This window comes from Plecotus auritus (genome assembly GCF_963455305.1).
Source record: "Plecotus auritus genome assembly, chromosome: 5".
Lineage (NCBI taxonomy): Eukaryota > Metazoa > Chordata > Mammalia > Chiroptera > Vespertilionidae > Plecotus > Plecotus auritus.
In genome coordinates, this window is record NC_137776.1 from 84,259,206 (window position 1) to 84,281,889 (window position 22,684).

General features: G+C 36.2%; 1 protein-coding gene across 4 annotated transcripts in view; it reads right to left on the minus strand.

The window, feature by feature from the left end:
- Positions 1 to 246: 246 nt before the first annotated feature.
- SLC35F5 (solute carrier family 35 member F5) overlaps positions 247 to 22,684 on the minus strand; it is a 47,762-nt gene continuing 25,324 nt past the window's right edge. The window contains exons 9-16 of one of the 4 annotated variants that reach the window (XM_080671061.1): positions 22,222 to 22,309; positions 20,850 to 20,914; positions 18,817 to 18,921; positions 15,144 to 15,303; positions 11,173 to 11,263; positions 3,989 to 4,143; positions 3,386 to 3,479; positions 247 to 1,139 (exon numbers count right to left, since the gene is read on the minus strand). In XM_080671061.1, coding sequence (XP_080527187.1) covers positions 3,404 to 3,479; positions 3,989 to 4,143; positions 11,173 to 11,263; positions 15,144 to 15,303; positions 18,817 to 18,921; positions 20,850 to 20,914; positions 22,222 to 22,309 — 740 coding nt within the window. In that variant the 3' untranslated portion in view covers positions 247 to 1,139; positions 3,386 to 3,403. Of the gene's footprint in view, positions 1,140 to 3,385; positions 3,480 to 3,988; positions 4,144 to 11,172; positions 11,264 to 15,143; positions 15,304 to 18,816; positions 18,922 to 20,849; positions 20,915 to 22,221; positions 22,310 to 22,684 lie in introns of those variants that run through there. The other 3 variants (XM_080671062.1, XM_080671063.1, XR_013960739.1) reach the window with 3 other exon arrangements.

The window sequence follows — 22,684 nt, forward strand, 5'->3', positions numbered from 1 at the left end:
ATACGTTCATTTCCAATGTCTACAGTGACGAGAATCCAGGAACAGTTGCACAATATGGATATGTAACACCTAAGTATAGGAGTTAAAATTAGGAGTATTTTATATTTAATTTAAACTTGGTAGATTCAATTTAAATGTAATTTAAGTAGAATTTCTTCTTGCCTTCCTTCTTTGGTATTTTATCCATTAAAAAAATATTTTTAAAAATACTAGAATTATAGAAAGAAGAGGCATCCAGTTCCATAGTAATGTGGCACATTTTTATGTGGAAAAAAATCAGAAACCAACTATAATACACACATATATATATATAAACATTTTATTTTAATAATACTCTTTTATCACTTCAATTTAAATCATTCCATTATGAAAATGTCTTAATTGAAGAGAGAATATTTCTTCAAAACTCTAAATTAAGCAGAGCTTTATCAATTAAATTTACAGCAATACAGGCTTTAGAAATACATGATTCTTCATTTTACAATATTTCCCCTTTAAAAATTTGTCATGGTTTGTCACAGATTTAAAATACAAGGCACCTAATGCTATGAAAGTATAACACAGTATATGTAGTGTAAGTGAACCAGATCTTTTCTCAAATATTCTTTCTGAAGTCTAACCAAATTTGTGTAAATATACTTGTCACATAAATTAAACATTTTTTGTGTTAATTTGCAATATTCTACAAAACTCAGAAATATAATCTGTACCTATTATAGGTAGCTTAATTTAGTATTTTACCTGTACAAACACTGATCTACATACTAAACAATTTCTTGAAAACATTTTCATAATATAGTCCAGCATTTAACAAATAATAGGTGAAGATAAAGTCTCCAGACATTAGGATTTTATCCCTTGATTAGTTCAGATTATTTCATCAGCAAAATTCCTTGAGATGTGTAAGGCAGGTGGTCCTTTAGACAGATTGTGGACTGAAATTTCCTATAACTGTAGTGATGTACACAGCTACATAGCAAAGTACTTCATTATGAAAATGAAGAACAACAATATAAGGAAAATATATTTTAGAGTTCCAAAGAACTGAAAATGTTATTTTTCAGACTAGGCACTGAAACATTTTTCTCCAAAACCTTGCCAGAGATTGTCTCTTCGCTATATAATGTTCCATTGTCAAGCTGAAAATAAAAGCAAACACAAAATCATTAGATAACAGCTATCATAGCTTTAATGTTCTATAGTTTATATTTTAAAAAGCAAATTATCTTAACATTGAAATATACATCAAATACAATCTATGTAGTATATATAACTGGATATATGAACTTGAGGTGAGTCCTAGGAACACATGAACACTATAGCAGTGTCAAAGGCTGGCACCCAACACTACTTAAAGATCATGTAATAAGTTTAATCATGGTGTATTCCACCATTACCCGCATTGAGACAGACTCCTGCCCAGCCTGTCCTATTTTATTGCTTTATTGTAGCCCATTTTCTTTTGTCTTCACCATCTTCCCTTTATCCAGCTCTCACTTCCAAAAATATTGAAACTTAAGTCTGTGAGGGGGTGGACATGAGTGTGAGTACGGGGATAATGCACAGCATCTTAGGGAGGGAAAATGTATGTCATAGCAATAAAAAGCTTTAAAGAATAACTACGCGTATTTTTTTTTTTAATTTAAAGATGGCAAATAAACACATATTAGTTCCACTCTGTCCCTAAAAATCTCAGTAAAAAGACAATAAAGGGACTTTTTAAAAGGAATAAACCATGTGGACAAAGAGAAGAGCAGAGACAAGAAAATAGTGGGTAACTCTTAGCTAACAATGGAGAAATAGACCAGCTATCTCTCTAAAATGAAGACACGACTAAAAACAAGCAGACTGGTGCAAATTTTATAGAAAAGCAGTTAGAAACCCAGATGCCCTCCTTTTACTTTTCACAGTGGGTGCCTCTGCTGTATCCCAGAAGAGGCTTATTCCTAAAAAAAAGAAAGTAGTAACAGAGGGTCTCTGGATTGGGGAAATGCCAAGAACAATCCTATGTGGCTCAAATAAAAGCAACATTTGTATAGTCATAACAATGTAAAAGTTGACTATAGATCTACCCAAAATTATGCAATAATGATACTGGGCTGATAAGAAGGAAGGAGTGATATAGGATTGGCAAACAGGCAAGTGGGGTGAGAACAGAGGAGGGAGGCATTTGAAAGTAACCTATCCTCATTTACCATAGTGGGAAAATCAACTGAATATGCCTAAAACCGAGAAAGCAAGAAACGGAAGCACAGACATGGTACTTAAGAGCGCCAGGGAGGAAAATACCAAAGACTCCACTAAGAGTTTAACGTGATTCCTGAGAATGGGAAAAGAGTGAACACAGGATAGACAGTGCAGAGCAGGGAGAGCTGCTTTGTATAAGATGTCATGTAGAACTCCAACTCTTTTGAACTACGGGCATGTATAACCATCATAACAAAAGGAAAATGACCAATCACAGAAAAACACAAAACCAAGACAATTAGATTTAGTTTGTGTATGAATTTACCATGAGGAATTTACTTAAGTTTCAAGGTCTATGTGATTACAAGGAGTTGACAGGAGTTGCTCGATGTTCTATGTGAGAAGGGGAACCCCAGTTGCAATTAGGACACATTTCAATCTAAGGTGCCTAAAGTTATCTCAGAAAAAAAGAGCCTGCATGCCCAGAATTTTAGTAACTTATTATGATCTCTCATTCTAAATAAATAATCACTTTTGTATGACGAAGATATATGTTATATTATAAACATTCATCCAGCAAAATATAAAATGTAATGTACTTTTTCATTCATATAAGAAATATAAAAGATAATATTTCTTAAAGTTTTTAAATACTGGGGAAATGTTCTTCAAACACTGTTAAATGAAAAAGCAGTCAGAGAATCAGGATATATACTGGGCCAGTTATAGTAACACATGCATAACGAAAAGACTGAATACATACCCAAGTATTACATTTTTTCTGAATGTTATACTTAGAGAAAAAACATGTTTCTAAAGTACATCATAAGTAAAATGATGATGGTGAACATGAATAAAAGTCATAGTTAAAACTTGGAATCACTTAGTTTGAGTCAGGTACTAATACTGTACATACTTCAAACTTATGAAGTGTTTAATATTCCCTTAATAATGAGGGAGTTTCTATTATAATCCCATTTCCACAAATAAGAAAACTGAGGCACAGAAAGGTTACGAACCTTGTTTAAGGTCACAGAGCTAGTACATGGAAAAACTGGAAATGAAACCCAGGCAGTTTGACTCCATTAGCCTCTTGGTTGTATTGCCTCTCAAACAACTAATTATGGAAATTCAATTTTGTATATAAGCAATACAAGAATTAGAATTAGTCAACACTAAAGCCAGCTAACATACAAACCTGGACGACTGACAACAGCTAGCTAGCTCCATCCTCCTGAGCAACACTGTGCATAGGAATAAGACTCTCACACTGTTCACTGTCTTCTGGAACCCTTTAAAAAAAGGCAATAGTTAAGGAAATCTTTAGAGCTAAAAGGAACCCTTAAAAATGATCCATACAGATAGCTGAAGCTATGTAGTCAGAACTAAGACTAGGACAAAATTTCTCAACAACTTGTCTCAAGTTCTTTCTATAACAGAATATGAAAGCTTTCTCTGTTTAAAAAAATTGAAAAAATTTGAGGCAATGTTCTCATATTTTATTATGAATTTTATTCAAACCAGTAAGAGTTCTCTACATTTAAATGTGTTATAGCAAAATAGTAAGAACTTTAATTTTACCTGTGAATCAAAACATTTTTTAAAAGTAGTTGTGAAGAAACTATCTTATAACCTAAGGATGTGAACAAATTACTTTAATTTTACCTGGCATAGTACATATATAATTATAATCTTTCAATAATTCTTCACAAAATCTCTAAAATCTAGGCCAGCATGATATGATTCCCAGTTTATTTAGCAAACATTATTTGTTTAAAAATAATATTGTAGCTAAATCTACCTCTGAATTCGATGTTTTCTGCATATAAAGGCAAAAATTCTTCTGATTCCCACCATCACAGGATCCCAATTATTATAATGGCATAGGAGAGTTACAATAAAAAATGAAAAAAATACAGGGATAGCGCCTGCAAAAAATAACCAAGAAAACTGCACCTAAAAATAAAAGGTAGAAAAAACACATAATTATTAGGAAGACAATTTTCCCCTTTAATGTACGTTTTTCATTTATGAAAAAGTTATAACACACCAAGAAAATACTAGTAATACTAAGTAATGACAATACATTAGTAAGTTCATTATTATTAGAAAGAATTCAGGACTTCAACATCCTAACCACTTGCTTAAATTACCAACAAAAATATTTCTCACTTGGGAAACAGCCTAAAGGAAAGCCAGGAAGGCATGCTTTTGATTTATTAGACACAGTATGGCTGAGAACAGAATTATGAAACTCTAAGCTTTTGTCTTAGGGATCACATTGCCCATTTCCCCTTCACTGATTATCTCAAGTTGATCCTGCCCTTCAGTTTCTGAAGTCATCTTAAAAACTCAAATTTTAAAAAAGTATGTTATGGTCTAGTTGTGATATGTTGTGTTGTTACAGTTCTTAAGACAGTATTAAAAACAGATTAAACTCTTAACTTCAACTTCTATAAACCTTTTATTAACAACTAGAGGCCCGGTGCACAAAATTCATGCACAGAGGGGGCGGTCCCCTCAGCCCAGCCTGGACCCTCTCCAATCCGGGACCCCTCAGGGGATGTACGACTGCCGGTTTTGGCCCGATCCCAGGGATCAGACCAAAACCAGCAGTCAGACATCCCTCTCATAATCCAGGACCGCTGGCTCCTAACTGCTCACCTGCCTGCTTGCCTGATCACCCCTAACTGTGCCCCCCCCCCCGCCAGCCTGATCACCCCTAACCGCCTCTGCCTGCCAGCCTGATCACCCCTAACTGCCCCCCCCTGCCGGCCTGGTCACCCCCAGCTGTACCCCCCCTGCCGGCCTGATCTTCCCCAACTGCCCCCCCTTGCCAGCCTGGTTGCCCCTCACTGTCCCCCTCTGCAGGCCTGGTCACCCCCAATTGCCCCCCGCTGCTGGCCTGGTCGCCCCCAACCCCCCCCCTGCTGGGCTGGTCACCCCCAACTGTCCCCCCCAGCCTGGTCACCCCTCACTGCCTCCCCCCGCTGGCCTGGTCGCCCCCTCATTGCCCCCCTCTGCCAGCCTGGTCACCCCTCACTGCCCACCTCTGCTGGCCTGGTCACCCTTCACTGCCCACCCTGCTGGCCTGGTCGCCCCACGCAGCCTGCTGGTCAGTCGTTTGGTCATCCCTCACTAACCCCTGCTGGCCTGGTTGCCCCATGCAGCCTGTTGTCTGGTTGTTACTGTGAGTGCATCGTGACCAATTTGCATATTACCCTTTTATTAGTATAGATTGGCAACAAATTTTAATCCTGACCCTTAAAATGAGCTTGATTATCTAGTAACAAAAAAATTTCAAAAGTAAAATAAAGACTACAAATAGGAATACTTTTACTAAGAAATGTGAGCCAGAGAAGACAAGCAAGCTAAGCCTCAGTGGTGCAGAGCCTTCAGCCATCATTTTATGAGGGTTGTCAAGAAATTTAAAAATAATGAGATGCCATAAAGTTACAAAAAACAGTAATTCTTCTCTTTCAGTAGTTTACCTTTACCACCTAGATTCAACTAAGAACTCCCTCTGGTGGGAAACATACTATTTCATTTCATACCACCATTAGAGCAAAGGGGTTTTGTGAGAACGATGTTTTTTATGAGGGACTCGCAATGTATAACACATGAACAATAACTGACAACTTAACATGCACATCCTGAGTTCATGGTACAACCCACAGGCTGAGTCAGCCTAAGAACGCCCAGGAAAGATCAGTCAGTAAGAGAAAATAAAAAGCCTTCATGCTGTTATCAAATTATTGGAATAATAAAATCTTAGAACATTTGCCAGCATACTTAATAATCTAGAAAAGCCATGATGCACTTAAATGACCCAAGACCAGAAAAACTTATGAATAAAGAGAGCTAAAATGTAGATCTAGTTGATAGAATGATTTCATGAATATTCAACTAAAATCCCTATAACTGAATTAACGCAAACTTTATAAATGTAGGTAAAACCCTAGATGACTTTTAAAGGAAAGTTCACTTTTAACAATGCAGTTGCATGTTGCCACATACTATAAACTATTTGATTTCCAAGAAGCTAGGAATATAATTTTTAAAAATGAAGACATCTATTAACAAAGAAAATTGCCTATATAAAAAATATATAATTCTTAAATATATCTGAAAATAAAGCTAAGTATACTAGGTGTACCAGTTAATAATGCAAATTTTTTTCAATAGATGGAGTTACACATATATTGCTATATATGCGATTTGATATGTATGCTATTTTGTTGTATTGACAGCAAGCTTCAAAACTTCGTATGTCAAATTTGCTAAGGTGTTAACATCATAGATATTTTTATGCTTAAAAATGTAGAGCCCTGGCTGGTTTGGCTCAGTGGATAGAGTGTTGGCCTGCAGACTGAAGGGTCCCAGGTTCGATTCCGGTCAAGGGCATGTACCTTGGTTGCGGGCACATCCCCAGTAGGGGGTGTGCAGGAGGCAGCTGATCGATGTTTCTGACTCTCTATATCTCTCCCTTCCTCTCTGTAAAAAATCAATAAAAATATACTTTAAAAAAATGTCGAATTTCGTGCCATAAAAAGAGCATTTGCGGGAAGTTTTAATTCATTATTTTATTTTGAAGAAAAATGCTGCTGAAAGTTATCGTATACTTTGGGAAGCTTATGGTGAACATGCTCCGTCTCAAGATAGCTTATGGTGAACATGCTCCATCTCAAGATACTTGTGAACCCTGGTTTTAAATGCTTTAAAAGTAATGATTTTGATGTGAAAGACAAAGAACGTCCAGGTCAACCAAAAAAGTTTGAAGACCAACAATTAAAAACATTATTGGATGAAGATGCATGTCAAACTCAAAAACAACTTGCAGAAATCTTAAACGTTGCTCAGCAAACAATTTCCAATCATTTACAAGCAATGGGAAAGATTTTTAAAGGAAGGAAAATGGGTGCCACATTAACTGAACGAAAGTCAAATGGAAAACCAAGAAGTCATCAGTAAAATGTTGCTTCAACAGCATGAAAGAAAGTCTTTTTTGCATCGAATTGTGACTGGCGATGAAAAGTGGATTTATTTTGAGAATCCCAAATGCACAAAATCATGGGTTAATCCAGCTCAACCACAACATCGACTGCAAGGCCAAATTGCTTCGGAAAGAAGACAATGTTCTGCGTTTGGTGGGATCAGGAAGGTGTGGTGTATTATAAGCTTCTAAAACCAGGTGAAAGCATTAATACTGATCGCTACTGACAACAAATAATCAATTTGAACCACGCTTTGATCGTGAAACGATCAAATGTGCCAGAAAACACAGCAAAGTAATTTTGCTTCATGATAACACACTATCACACACTTCAAAACCAGTTAAAGACACATTAAAAGATCCTGCCTGGGAAGTATTAACCCATCCGCTGTATTCACCAGGCCTTGCTCCTTCAGATTACCACTTGTTCCAATTGATGGCACATGCACTTTGTGAGCAGCACTTCAAAACATACGAAGAAGTAGAAAATTGGGTCTCTGAATGGTTTGCCTCAAAACAAGAAAAGTTCTATTGAAAGATGGGGAAAAGTGTAGCTAGTGATGGACATTACTTTGAATAAAGCACTTTTGATATTTCTCTTGAAATTATCGTGTTTTCTTTGATTACAAATCCGTATTATTAACCAGTACACCTAGTAATCAGATATAATTCCTATTATACAAGATGTCAATTATAAATAAATTCAAATAATATTTTTAAGCACAAATATTGTTAATAAACGCTCAAATTTCAGAAAGTATATATAAACATTATTGGCTAATAGAATCAAAACTTCCCATGAAAGTACATTTCTCCCATCATGCTTTTCTAGTACAGCTCTGGGGCCTACCCTGTGAATTTTTCCAGAAGGTATCTTCCTACCCTAAATTTTCACCGAAGACTCAGCCTATTCATTTAAATGGTTGCCTAATAATATATGTAAAGACAATCCAGAAAAGACCACTTGGATATGTTTTTCTAATCAATGACATATCCTATCTAATAAAGAGGGAATACGCAAATTGACCATCATGCTGTCACAAAGATGGAGGCACCCATAACCACAAGATGGCGGCACCCAGTCCCCTCAGCCCTGCCGGAGTCCCCCAGTCCTTTCAGCCCTGAGGGGGAGAGGGGCAGCAGGTGCACGGTGCACCGGACCTGCCCTCAGCACCCCAGACACCCAGGGCCAGCCCGAGGTGCAGGCAAGCCTTGGATGGCGGCTAGGCCGCCCAGGGCCGGCCAAGGCTCAGGTAACCTGGGCTGGCCGAGGCTTATGCTGCCGGCAATGGCAGCAGCAGAGATGTGATGGGGGTGTCACCTTCCCCTGATCACCGGGTTGCCTCCCGCCCCTGAGGGCTCCTGGACTGTGAGAGGGGGCAGGCCAGGCTGAGGAACCTCCCCCATCCAGTGCATGAATTTTCATGCACCGGGCCTCTAGTCTGTATTATAAAAGCCCAAGCGACCAATACAGCCAGATGACCAGAATGACCAGTTGCTGTGATGCACACTGACCACCAGGGGGCAGACACTCAACGTGGGAGCTGCCCCCGGTGGTCAGTGCACTCCCACACAGGGGGAGCACTGCTCAGCCAGAAGTAGGACTCATGGCTGGTGAGCACGCGGTGGTGGCAGGAGCCTCTCCCACCTCCACTGCAGGTGGGCGGTAAGAAGCAAGGTGGTCCCAGACTGTGAGAGGGATGTCTGACTGTCAGCTCAAATTTTAAAAAAGTATGTTATGGTCTATTTGTGATATGTTGTGTTGTTACAGTTCTGCTGGGGGGATTGGGCCTAAGCCGGCAAGTGGACATCCCCCGAGGGGTCTCGGACTGCGAGAGGGCAGCAGGCCTGGCTGAGGGACACCCCCTCCCCAAGTGCATGAATTTCTTGCACTGGGCCTCTAGTATATATATGTACACACACACACACACACATATACATTTTCTCTTGTGTTTTGCCTTCATCTTAAAATATTTGGTTAAGCAAATTATAAAATCATTTAATAAAATGAGATCCCCTGTGACATTTCTTTTTTTTAAATTCCCTAAAATTAACCTTCAATTTTATTTTTCATATGTACAAAAGCTGATGTTTTCAAAATATCATAACATTAAAGTTCAATTGCACAGTGGTCTACCAAAATCCTTATTTTCCCAGTTTCACTATAACAATTTTGGTTCATATTCAAGATTATGACCTTGAGATGTAAAGGACCTAGATATTATTTAAATCTATATAAAGAATCTAATATGCATAACTTTAGTATTATATATATTTTATAATTTTGACATTCTCTGAAAATGCATGCTATGTAAGATAATTAATTCTCAATTAAGGAGATTTCCATTTTTAACCATGACAAATAAGAATTTACTAAACCACAAAACAATGTTAAATACCAGTATAGATTTTTTTTTAAATAAAAAAGATAGATATCATTAAGAGTATTTTGTCTTTATCCTAAAAAGTGCACAAAGATCTAAAGAAAATGAGCTTTCAAAATCTGATTATAAGTTCTGCACAGTATAAGCCTTTGGGCTTTCAAGTATTTCCTCTTCCAATTATATTAAACCAACACTCCACCCTCTCCCCGCCACGCCCCCCCCCCCCACACACACGCACACACCATTTTGTTACTTAAAAGCTTACAAATACTGAACTGAGTGGTCCATGCTACATTACATCTTTTAGCATTAGTCAATGGCACATCTTTTTTCTCCTTGTTAACCCTTAGGAGCACTAAAGAAACTTCTCCCTTCAGGCTGTTGGGAGAGACACAGATTCTCTTTTCTGCAGTATTGCCAGTATTTATCACAAGATTCCCGTATTCAGACCAGGAATTCATAGAAGAGGGAGGAGGCCTCTGCCCTGCTGAGTTCAGAAAGAAATGAGCATTTGCTGAGAAACAACACTTCATATACCTCTCAGATTTATAGTAGTACTAGAGGCCCGGTGCACGAAATTTGTGCACGGGAGGAGGGGGGTGTGTGTCCCTCAGCCCAGCCCGCACCCTCTCCAATCTGGGACATCCCTCTCACAATCCAGGACTGCTGGCTCCCAACCGCTCACCTGCTTGCCTGCCTGATTGCCCCTAACCGCTTATGCCTGTAAGCCTGATCGACACCTAACTGCTCCCCTGCCAGCCCGATTGCTCCTAACTGCCCTCCCCTGCAGGCCTAGTCCCCCGCAACTGCCCTCCTCTGCCGGTCCGGTCATTCCTAACTGTCCTCCCCTGCTTGCCTGATTGCCCACAACTGCCCTCCCCTGACGGCCATCTTGTGGCGGCCATCTTGTGTCCATATGGAGGCGACCATCTTGTGTGTTGGAATGATGTCAATTTGCATATTAACTCTTTATTATATAGGATTAGCACAGTGTTAAGAATTTTATCTTAGAAATCAAAACACTACTACTTAAATGATAAAATATATCCCTACTCCATACCACTGACTTAACAAAGAGCATATGGAACATATCTACTCCTAGATGGAAAGCTACATATAAAGATACTACTCTTAAGATAAAAAATTGAAAAGCTAAAAATTCAAGAGATTATCCATTTCTTTTGGCATTTTTCTTTTTTTTTTTTTTAATCCTCATCTGAGGGTATTTTTACATTGATTTTTTTTATTTTTTAGAGAGCGTGGAAGAGAGAGGGAAAGACACTGAGAAACATTGATGTGAGAGAAAAACACTGATTGGTTGCCTCCTGCAGGAGCCCCAATCCAGGCCCTGGCAGGGGAGGAGCCTGCAACTGAAGTATGTGCCCTTGACTGGAATCGAACCCGGGAGGTCAACGCTCTATCCACTGAGCTAAACCAGCTTTGGCTCTTTCAGTACTTTTTACATCTCTATGTAGTAAAGCACCTTGGGAGAGAAGGCATCAAGTATTATTCATGGTTGTATCCTTATAATTTAGTCACATCCCTAAACCTTCATTAGCTCTGTTTTTAATAATATACATAAAATATCTAATAAATAGCTTGTCTTACCTTTTGCATACACATGTCAGCTATTATGGACAGAGGTATTGTAAGGCTTAGTGCAAGTGTGCCTATCAATGATGAGGTAAGAAAGCAGCCCCTAAAAAGGAAAAAACAAAACATACATTTCCATATTAAAAAAGTAAAAGGACCAAAGAAAAACAATGATCAATGTCTACCTACCTTAAAATATAGATGTGAGAAATCAAAAGCAAAAATGAAAGCTCAGGATGGACTGAGACATAATAAATAACAGAGTTACTAAGATAATTCCTAAAGTTTATCTTCAAATATTAAAAATCCAAATATATAAGTATAAATATTTTGAGGTATTTTATGCTATTTTCAAGATCTGCTTACAGACATTGTTCAACTTTAAATGCATAACTTACATTTCCTTAACATTTTTTACAAAACTGTCAAAAGAGTTGTGATAGCCCGACTGGTGTGGCTCAGTGATTGAGCGTTGACCTATGAACCAGGAGGTCACAGTTCAATTCCCGGTCAGGGCTCATGCCTGGGTTGTGGGCTCAATCCCCAGTGGGGATGTGCAGGAGGTAGCCAAAATGATTCTCTTTCATCATTAACGTTTCTAACCCTCACTCCCTCTCCCTTACTCTCTGAAATCAATAAAAATATATTTTAAAAAAAAGAGCTGTGATGATACTTAGCTAACAAAGCAGGCAGCTTTATTAAAATTGTAAGACAATACCTCACAACATAGACTTTAAGAAAGTGATAAGCCAACATGTGCATCTGTCATCAAACAAAAAATATCTCACCCTCATGAGAACTAAGTCTTTAGATGTGTACTGCTTTTCTAGTTTGGTTTAGCATTGAAAAGAAAAAAAAAAAAAAAACTGAATATTTTAAAAGGATATTTCCTTGTTGTTTTCCACTTGTCTAGCAATTGTCCTAACCAAAACCTGTATTATTTTCACCTTGAACTATCAATTATTTTATGTTTACCTTAAACTATCAATATAGGTATCAAAATTTAAAATATCAATTTGCATATAATTTTGTTTAGTTGTAGAAAAAAAAGAAACCATTATACCAAATAGGTGAGCCATTTATAAAGACTAAAAATTTGGGTATATAAGAAGACAATGAATTATAGGCCAAGATAAAACCATAATATATATCATTAGGACTATAGACCCATGGAAATTATAGGCAAGCAAGTTCTAGCTCAGTATAGGTTAGAATTTATAATGCTGTCTTGTTATAAAAGAGGCTATCTCTTGAAAGTGTCATCTGAAATATTCAACAGAGGCTGGACAATCCGTTCTTATTGCTGCAATAAAGAGAACTCAAGTACTAGTGGTTCCCACTACTCATAAGCTGCTCTATGAAATGAGGGTTCAGGGATTAAATGTATGTATTTTTAATGTAGCATATGTTCTTAGAGATTTATAATGCTAAGTACAATCATAAAAAGTCTGATAGGCTTGTTATGGTTATTTTGAGTTACCAACACCTAGAATTTAGGGATAAATGTTTGTTTCATTACTTATTCACTTTACTGCTACTGAGTTTTTATTGTAAGTACTCATAAACACTTGAATAGAGAGGTGCATCTGAAAAATAAACCTTGAGGTCCTGAAAAATCCATCCTAGGTAAGGATAAATATAGCTTTAATCATAATATATGAATTTCAGTGTCCAGTTTATTCAATAATAAACACTCAAAAATACACAGTAGGGAATAGAAATTGTGTTCCCTCTATGAAGAATGATTTTGTAATTCTGTATCAAAATTTAAAGTCTATATGTTTGACTCAGTCTTTTCCACTTAGAGGCATTTATCCTATAGAATGCTAACATATATATGCAAAGATACATATAAGAATATTCAATGCTATATTATTCACAAAGCAAAAGACTGCAAACTTAAAATGTCTCTCCATGAGGAAATGGTAAGACATGTTCTACCCATTACATAACAAAATGGATTGGAATAAAGTATTTTAAAATACAGCCTTTAAAAAAATAACCTATATGAAGATTGAAAGACAAACAATTTGTGAAAAAAAGTAAAGTATAGAACAATATCCATAGTATGCTCCCATTTGTGTGTTGAAAATAAAACAAAGTGAGGGGAAAATTAAGAGAATGAAACATAATTTTGTATATATAGAAAATATTATAGAAGGTTTAGAAGTTAATAGTGGTTGCCTTTGAGAAAAAGGAATAGGTATTTGGGGTAGAAGGGAGATTTCCTTTTGATTGTGAACCCTTTTGTACACTCTTTTACTTTTTAAAAGTTAAATAAAAAAGAATATTGTAAAACATGCTATTTATTATTTCTTTAAATATAAAATTTTCCAAGGAAGCAAACTACAAAATCTCACATAATGGAAAGATTACACATCACAACTCATATTTTATTGTCCCCAAAGCCTACACTAAATTCTGCTGAATATAATGAAAATCTTTTGCATGTTTATTATTAAAAAATAAAGCGTTCAATAACGAATGAGCATTTTAATATCTATAGGTGGCACAGTCCATGTTTACTATGAGTCTCAATGTAATAATCAAGTAATAAGGACCAAACTAAACCTTTCTTTAGTCTAATATCCAAAGGAAAACTTAATTATTTCTTTCAGATATGTAAAAATGCTCTGCTTTGGAATTTCCCAATTTAAACTAAACTTAGAAAACCAGAAAAAAATGAACTTGTATTAAAATACAATGAATACATAATTATTTAAAGCATATGGTTCATTGGGTTGAACCATATGAAACTGCAGTCAAAAATGGCTGAAGATCAACAATTCTTTATGATCCTACTAAGTTAAATCAAAACACAACCAGTAAATAGTTTTATCTGCTCAGAACCAAGAGTGAAGAGAGACAAGAGAAATGATAGAACAAAAGAAGTGATAAGATAACAAGAGGGATATGATTATATATTAATGTATAAAATAAAGTATGTAACTCTTTTAGGTTAAAAAAAAAGTGAGCATCTAAATGCATGTGAAGAAAGATGGAAAAATAAATGAGTAAATGGATTCTGAGATAAGAGTTTTAGATTAGCAAAGGAATTTAAGATGGGAACATAAATTACTACAATACAAAGCAAATCTTTAAGTACTACATGAAAGAGAGTGAGTGTTGAGGCTATCAAGAATGTAAGAGCTATTCCCTTAACTGGGAAGGAGGGAGAAGTATAGGCAGAGCATAAAGAAAGACTTCTTGCTAAAGGCTATTTTTGTCGCAGCCTTTTGCAAGGGAAAGTAGGCAGTAAGCTTAAATGCCATACAATAAAAATTCAGTTAATAGTTTAAGTACAATTTGTGTTTCTTTTTCAATTCTTATTAGGTGGAAGCAGGACTAAGTATCAAGCTCTATATTTGAAAGGTTTCTTAAACTCCATACATGATATTGTCTTCCAACTATTTTAGGGTTATTATTAAATATCAACATATTTGATATTATAACATTTCAAAGTATATTAACATGTCTAGAGTTTAGGGCTTACATATGTGACTCACCCACATGAAAATTCCTGAGAATAAACAAAACAAAAGAGACAAAGTCTCTAAAATAAGCAAAGGCTCTTAGACAAGCAAAGTCCTCAGAGTCTCACTAAGAACTCATGTCATTGATATGTAGGAAACACATCTTGTAACTTAGGATGTCCATTAGATACCACTTTTCATTTGTATAACACTACTTCCAAAAACACTACAAATTTAGGTCATTCATATTCATTCATTCATTCATTCATTCAATATTTACTGAGCTCTTTTTATGTGCAAAACATTACTCCATATGATGGATAATTAGAAATTAAAAACAAAACAAAACACAAAGCTCCCGCTGTAATGGAGTTACTGTATTAAATTGTTAAGTGTGAGATGAGAAGGTGCACAGCAAGGACCATCAGAATACCAAAAAAACATAAATGCTTAAACTATCCAAAAGTCCATAAACTGATAACTAATAAATCAGAGGTAATAAACAGTACATACCACAACCACAGGAACTCTGAGAGAACTGTTCCAATAAGGCCATTAATGATAATGCACATTAATACTACTTTATTGGGAAATTCAAAATCCTCAAATCCAGTATAATGAAGTAAAAAGAAACCTGGCCATAAGAGCAGCAGATTAAACAGACCTACAAAACCTAAACATGTATAAAGAGACAAATGTTAGTTTCTCTGATTTATTTAAATTTTCCAAACTTATAACTCTATACTTATAAAACTGATCTTATACAAAGGGCTCCAATAGATTTCCTTAACTGGAACTTGTTTCTTTGTTTAAAGCCAGTCCTGTGGATAACTCAACACCAGGAAAAAACTGTATCAAGCAACTGGTGACCACTGAGTCTTCAAGGTTCAAATGCCCACAGTGCATGGACCAACTGCTACAGAATAAACCACTTAAAACAATTTAAAAAGAAGGGTTAACTTTAGCTACTAATAATTACAGGGTGAGGCAAAAGTAGGTTTACAGTCATGAGTATGCAAAACAGAACTTATTCTTATAGTATTATTTATTGGTTTCCATATAAGCAAATGTAAACCTACCTTTGCCCTACACTGTATTATCTTGGAAGTTAAATGAATAACTGATGTGTGTTTGTATATTTTCCCTTAATTAAGTATAATGAAATGCATGGTTAGTTCTCTGATTCAACTCATAGTTATGTTTAAAGCTCCAGTGCTATACTAGGAATGATGGAGGAAGGGTCCAAAAAAGGATAAAATTCTTGGTTCCTGCCTTCCCAAAGCTCATTGGCTAGTTGGTGCGATAACACATATATGCAAATACCTATTCAATGTATGAGCACAGACTACTTATAAGGAAGGCTGCAATGCTCAGTAGTTAGAGTGTGAGCAGTCTGATTGCCCTGGGTTTTTATCCCAACTCTACTATTCACTAGTAATGTAAACCTGAGGCAAGAGCAGAACCTCTTTTAAGCCTGTTTTCTAGTCTGTAAGTGTAAAACAATATTTACTTAGGTTATTGGAAAGATTAGATAAAACATAAAATATAGCACAGTACCTAGCAAAGAGTAAACAGTTAATAAAGGCTAGCTATTGTTATTATAAAAATTAAAGTTTACATATAACTATATACATGCAAATAGTATGTAGTAAAGACTACAAAGAAAAATTATTATAATTTTTATTGCACTTTCTATATAGTTTAGCATCAAGGACCCACTATGAAATCCATAAGGTAAAAATATGAGCTTTCATTTAAAAAGTTAAATTACAGAAGATATGTATATTGGCTGCTAAACAATAAACTAGAACTTAGGCTACCCAGTTAAATAGAAACAAGACAGGAGCACCCGCTCTCTATCTGATGCTTCTCTACAGAACTGTCTTGGACATTAAACAAGTCTGCTTTTCCCAGGAAGTTCCCATCCCTGCCTACCCTACACCCTTTGCAGCCAATGACTGCACTCACTCACAAGGCCGACGCCTGTGGCGGAAATCCTAATGGCTTAAGGCCAGGACATCTCCAAGGAGTGCCTAGACATTACCCGCTGCCTCCCACACCTGCTTCTCCATTCTGCTTCTCTCACTCCCTTGCCAGTTCTTCCTCCAGAGGACCCCCTCAATAAATAACCCACACTAAAGCCCTGTCTCCTACTTTGCATCTAGGAAATGCAATTTAAGACATCTAGTGATAAAAAAATAAAATAAAACGATACACATACAGAAAGGACTAATGATCCAAGAGGCTTGCATAACATTAAAAAGTTGTCATTAAAATGCCAAGATTTGATATTATCAAGAACCAAATTTATTTTCTGGTCCCTGAACTATCAAGTCTATGAAATCCCATATCAATTAACAATGTCTGGACCTATAAATCATTTCCTCTATTCTCCAGACCCTCAAGAATTTGGCCTACATGCCTTACTGTTCTACCTAAAGTGAAGGCTTCAGCACAATCACACAGATCTACTCACTGTTCCTGCCATGCTCTCACTTCCCTATGCCTAAGGCACCCTCCACATTCACCCATAACTTCTTTTATAATCTCATCTATTCTAAAACTCAGGTCAAATCAATATTTTCCATATCACATCACATATGAAGAAGACCAATCAAGTTACATGTCTGTGTATTCTATTAAATTAAGCAATGTTTCTTGAAAGCTGCCAATCTTTAAAAAAAAAATAGCATTTTGCTCCATTACAGATAGAATTTTCTATGGCTCTAAAATAAGATGACTAAAATGATCTTCATATTTAAGGTATATTTATTGAATTCTGTACTTAAAAGGAACTTGAGTGATCACTCAGTTTGGTGGCTTTTCAAGCCTTTTATTTTTGTCCATCTTTAGGTAAAGATATTCAAACTGCTTTTAGCATCAACATCTGTTCTACAACTTAAATGATAATGCAAAAAAAACTAACAAAGCAGTGCTGTTCCAGCTGAAAGAGACCCCACATACAACTCCACGTCCTACCAACCTTCCCAGGATCCTTTGAAACTACCCACCAGTCCAATTTCCTCATTTTTCAGATGAGCATGAGATAAATGAAGTTATAATAGCTATATATTCCAGGTTTTCTGGTTCCCTGTAAGCTGTACTTTGAACCCTCATCACCAGGCTTCTTTATCTATTGGTTTTACGATATCTTTTGAAATATATCCACAGATAGCCTACAGATAACACAAGTTTTTACTGAGCTGATTTTTGACAAAAGAGAATTTATAAATCATATCAGGTATTTTATTTCCCAAAATTAAAAACAGATGCCAGAAACTATAATTGGGTAATTTGAAAAATATATGTCATAAAAGAGTCCGACTCTTAAAGATAAAATGCAAATGGAAAAACCTTAAATGGCCCACAATTTTTAATGAAAATAAGCACACAGACCAGAACAGTATTATACATATCTTTTGGGGACAGTTTCCCCAATCCTATGCTTCCAACAACTCAAAAATGGCAAAATGTATAATACAAGTATACTCTCACTTGCTTATAATAGCACTAGAGGCCTGGTGCACGAATTTGTGCACGGGCGGGGACTCTCCTCCTGGCCAGCGATCAGGGCCAATCGGGGCCGTCTTGCCCAATCCCCGAGGGAGGTTGGCCAGATGGGGAGGGACCGCAGGAGGGCTCCAGGGCATGTCTGGCCCCATCTCGCCCAGTCCCCATCGGCCAGACCTCAGCAGCAAGCTAACCTACCGGTTGGAGCATTTGCTCCTGGTAGTCAGTGCTCATCATAGCGACCAGTCGAATGGTCAACACTTAGCATATTAGGCTTTATATATAGATGATTCTGTCATATCAATGAGAAAACTATCTGATTCATAGGCTGAAGACATTAATACAAAACCTATCAGAGCGGGGGTAATACTCTCATAGGATTGTTCAGACAATTAAAGAGCTAATATGCATAGGGGCTTAGAATAATGCTTGTTATTTGGTACACACTCAATGAATGTTTGCTACGACTATTTTTTAAAAAGGCGTAAAGGAGCTATCCCTCATAGGTACACAACTATGCAGGACAAGGTAAGAGAAAAACATTGAGATTGGACTTCATAATCTTTAAAATCTGATGGACCTCCAGACCCCCCAGAATTTGGCCTACATACCTTCCTGTTCTTCCCTAAAGTGATAATTCAAAGTAAATTGCCTCACAAATTAAACATATTCTTACCAAAGAACATCGGAATATCCAACTTATCTTCTCTGTCTACTTTTCTCTTAATCATAACAATATAGACAGCATAGAGCATGGCTCCAGCAAGAGACCAAATGGAACCTGTAAAGATCCACATAATGATTTAAAGCATTTGTTCATTAACTCATTCAACACACACTTATTTAAAATCTAACAATGTGTTGGATCCTATTTCAAGAAATGTGTGTACAAATGTGAAAAGATAAAGTACAGCCCACCCTATCTTTATCCTCCAGGAATATAGGAAAGAGTTTAAAGTATAAACAAATAAATGCAAAACATTCACCTCAATGATCTAACCAAACACACATATTATAATACTGAAATTCATATAAGTAACACTTTGTTTTTAAATTTTGAAATGCACACTTTCTAGTTCCCCTCCATAAACAATTTTGCCACCTGACAAAGTCCAACTTTAATAATGCTTCTTTCCCTATCACTTGTCACTTTTATTTTTTCTGTTAATCCTCACCACAGGATATTTTTCCATTGGTTTTTAGAGAGAGTGGAAGGGAGGGGGGAGTGACAGAGAGAAACATTGATGTGAGAGAGACACTTCGATTGGTTGCCTCCCACACGCACCCCAACTGGAACTGGAATTTGAACCTGCAACCAAGACATGTGCCTTTGACCGGAATCGAATCCAGAACCCTTCAGTCCACAGGCCAACGCTCTATCCACTGAGCCAAACCGGGTAGGGCACATGTGTTATTTTTAATATATATTCCACTATCATCTTTAAGGCCCTGTTAAAGTCCCATCTCTGCCACAAAGCAACCTCTCTCCTCTGCTGAATTTCCGTCCTACCTGTCTTCTATTTAGGGCAATTTAATATTTACTATAGTTAAATGTGATCTAATTTTATTCTCTAGTGACTTCACTTTGCAAATCTTAGCTACTGATTATAATCAAGAATTCCTTGAAAACTGCAAACAATTTATACTTTTTACTGTCCCAAAATACCTAACATAACGCAGGGCTCACTGTATATACATAATAAATATTGATCATCTTTAATGTAGTAACTAATTCTCAAAACATGTAAGTCAAACTTTAAAAATAGCTAAATAATATGCTATCTGCCAAGTGACCATATTCAATACTTTAATCAATTATCCAAAAGTCCAATGATAATAAGTCTGCTTATTATCAACTTTTTTTAATAGCAAGGGGAAGCCTGTCAACAAAATCTTACACACACAACAAATACATATATTGTTTCTCATACAAAACTGTTTTGGGTGAGAAAAAAGGCAATTCAAGGCACAACTCACTGGATAGTATCCAGAAATAGTTTAAAAATATTACTCTATTCAATAAACTTCAAATATCTACAGTACCCAGAGGAAAACCATTAGGCTGGGTTCTGATTAACTTTTTTTTGTAAATCTAAATAATGGATCAAAAGCAAGGGAAAAATCTGGCAGACACCACCTTAAGATTAACATCATTAATCACATCAACATCATGTGTCTGATATAATATCCAGATCAGAACATAATACCGCTTCCATGCTATTCTTTCCAAAAAGGTACAACATAAATTTAACCATAAAGAAATATCAGACAAACCTAAATTGAGGGACGTTCTACAAATAAAAGGAAAGAAAGCTTCAAAAGTGTTAAGGTTATGAAAGACAGAAAGAAGACTGAGGGGTAGTTCCTGATTGAAGGAAACAGAGACAATTAAATGCAACAAGTGATCCTGGATCAGAAAAAGAACATTAGTGAAAAAATGGTGAAGCTGGAAAGGGACTATAGCGACTAGATAATATAATTCTAATCAATGTTAGCTCCTGATTTTTATAACTATATTTTGTAGCTATGTACGTAGTTTACAGAGAATCTGGATGAAGGCTACATGAGAATTCTATGAAATATTTTTTAATGTTTTTAACATTATCTCTAAGAAAAAGTTTTTTTAGAGTCCCAGTTAGTGCCCATCCTCTGTGTGGGCATGATGATGATATGCACAAAATTTTCTTGTATACTCTAAAAGAAACTTACCTATTGTATTTCTTCCAGCAGATTTTTCAGACCCCGACAGGTTTACAAGTACAACACCTCCAATGCTATGAGAATAACAATTGTTACTGATGAGCAAAATAATAAATCCCTTAAAAGGACTAATCATAAAGATGAAAATTATTTATAAATGATCAAGACTAATTTTGGGGTAAAACTGTCAAATAATTCATGATTTAATTAATAGCTAACAATTTTTAAAATTCTCACCTGAGGATATATTTATTGATTTGAGAGAAAGATTGATGTGAGAAGGAGACATAAATGGACTGCCTTCCCGAGCACCAAACCTGCAACCTAGACATGTGCCCTGACCGGGAACTGAACTCACAACCTTTTGGTCTACAGGACAATGCTCCAACCAAATGAGCCAGCAGTCAGGGCAATATCTAGTATAATAGCTATAGTATTAACTAATTTAATCCACACAAAATGTACAATATTACCTTATACGAAGGCGTTATTGTTATTACCATTCCCATTTTACACATGAGAAAACTAAGCACAAAGAAAGGAAGTACTTGACCAAAATAAAATAGCTGAGATCTCGGAAGTTCTTCCAGAGTCTAAGGAAGTGCCCAGGGACACAGAGCAGAGCTGTGACTCAAACCTAACTCTGATAGCTAATACCAATCTCTCCATTAAATCATTCTGCTACTTTCTCTGATTTTTAATTTTCTCTCACAAAAACAATAGCTTAATCAAACCAACACATCTTTTTTGAGTACTGTCGGTGAGCAAAGTCCTCTCTAGGCCTTTGGTGGCACAAAGGTTTTGACTTTCAAGGGCTTACAATCTCATAGAGAAGACAAACATACACAAAGTTAAATAAAAATAAAAGATAAAAACATAGTTATTGACAATATTGATGCTACCCAATAATATAAAAATGCCAAATAAAAAATAAATGAAAGATTGAGGCTGAGGCAATCAGAGAAGACTGCATGTTAGATTTCTAGAAGTGGGAGAAATAAAGACCAAAACCCAAACAAAAAGGGGAACTGTTGTAAAAAAAGAAAATGGAAATTTGGAAGATTATAAACATTAAGTTGTCACATTAACTTAAATGTGAACATCAGTACAATACTTAGTAAGTTTGCAATCACATGAATGGCAACCAACATGCCATTTAGGTCCTTCCCTCAGGTTACCCTCCCCAGGGAGGTTTAGAAAACTAGTCTAGGATAAGACACAGGGCTAAGTAGCATAATGTCTATTTAAAACTTTCTACTATCCTTATCTTTCTTTGTTTATACAGTATACTGTAACATAAATTATCCTCTCTCACAACCAGAAAAATTTTATACATCGTATTTTTAAACAGAGTAAATAAGCTATTACACTACATTCTTACCTTAAAATTACAGCTAATAATTTAGAAAGAGTAAATCTATCTCCACTGTTACTTGGAAATACTGCAGCAAGGATTAAGGTAAAAAGTCCTATGGAGAGAAAAAGATGAAAAAAGACACATTGGCTTAAATACTGTCAAAATTATTTACTACCAATTTAATAATTTACATAAGTAAATTATACACCTTTTAAACTAAATTTTGTCATTTTTTAAATAACTAAGAATAAGCCTGGCCGGCATGGCTCAGTGGTTGAGTCTTGACCTATGAACTAGGAGGTCAGTGTTCAATTCCCAGTCAGGGCTCGTGCCTGAGTTACAGGCTCAATGCCCAGTGTGGGGCATGCAGGAGGCAGCCAATCAATGATTCTCATCATCGATGTTTCTATCTCTCTCTCCCTCTCCCTATCCTCTCTTTAAAAAAGAAAAAAAAAAAGACTAAGAATAAGACTGCAGTTACCTGGGC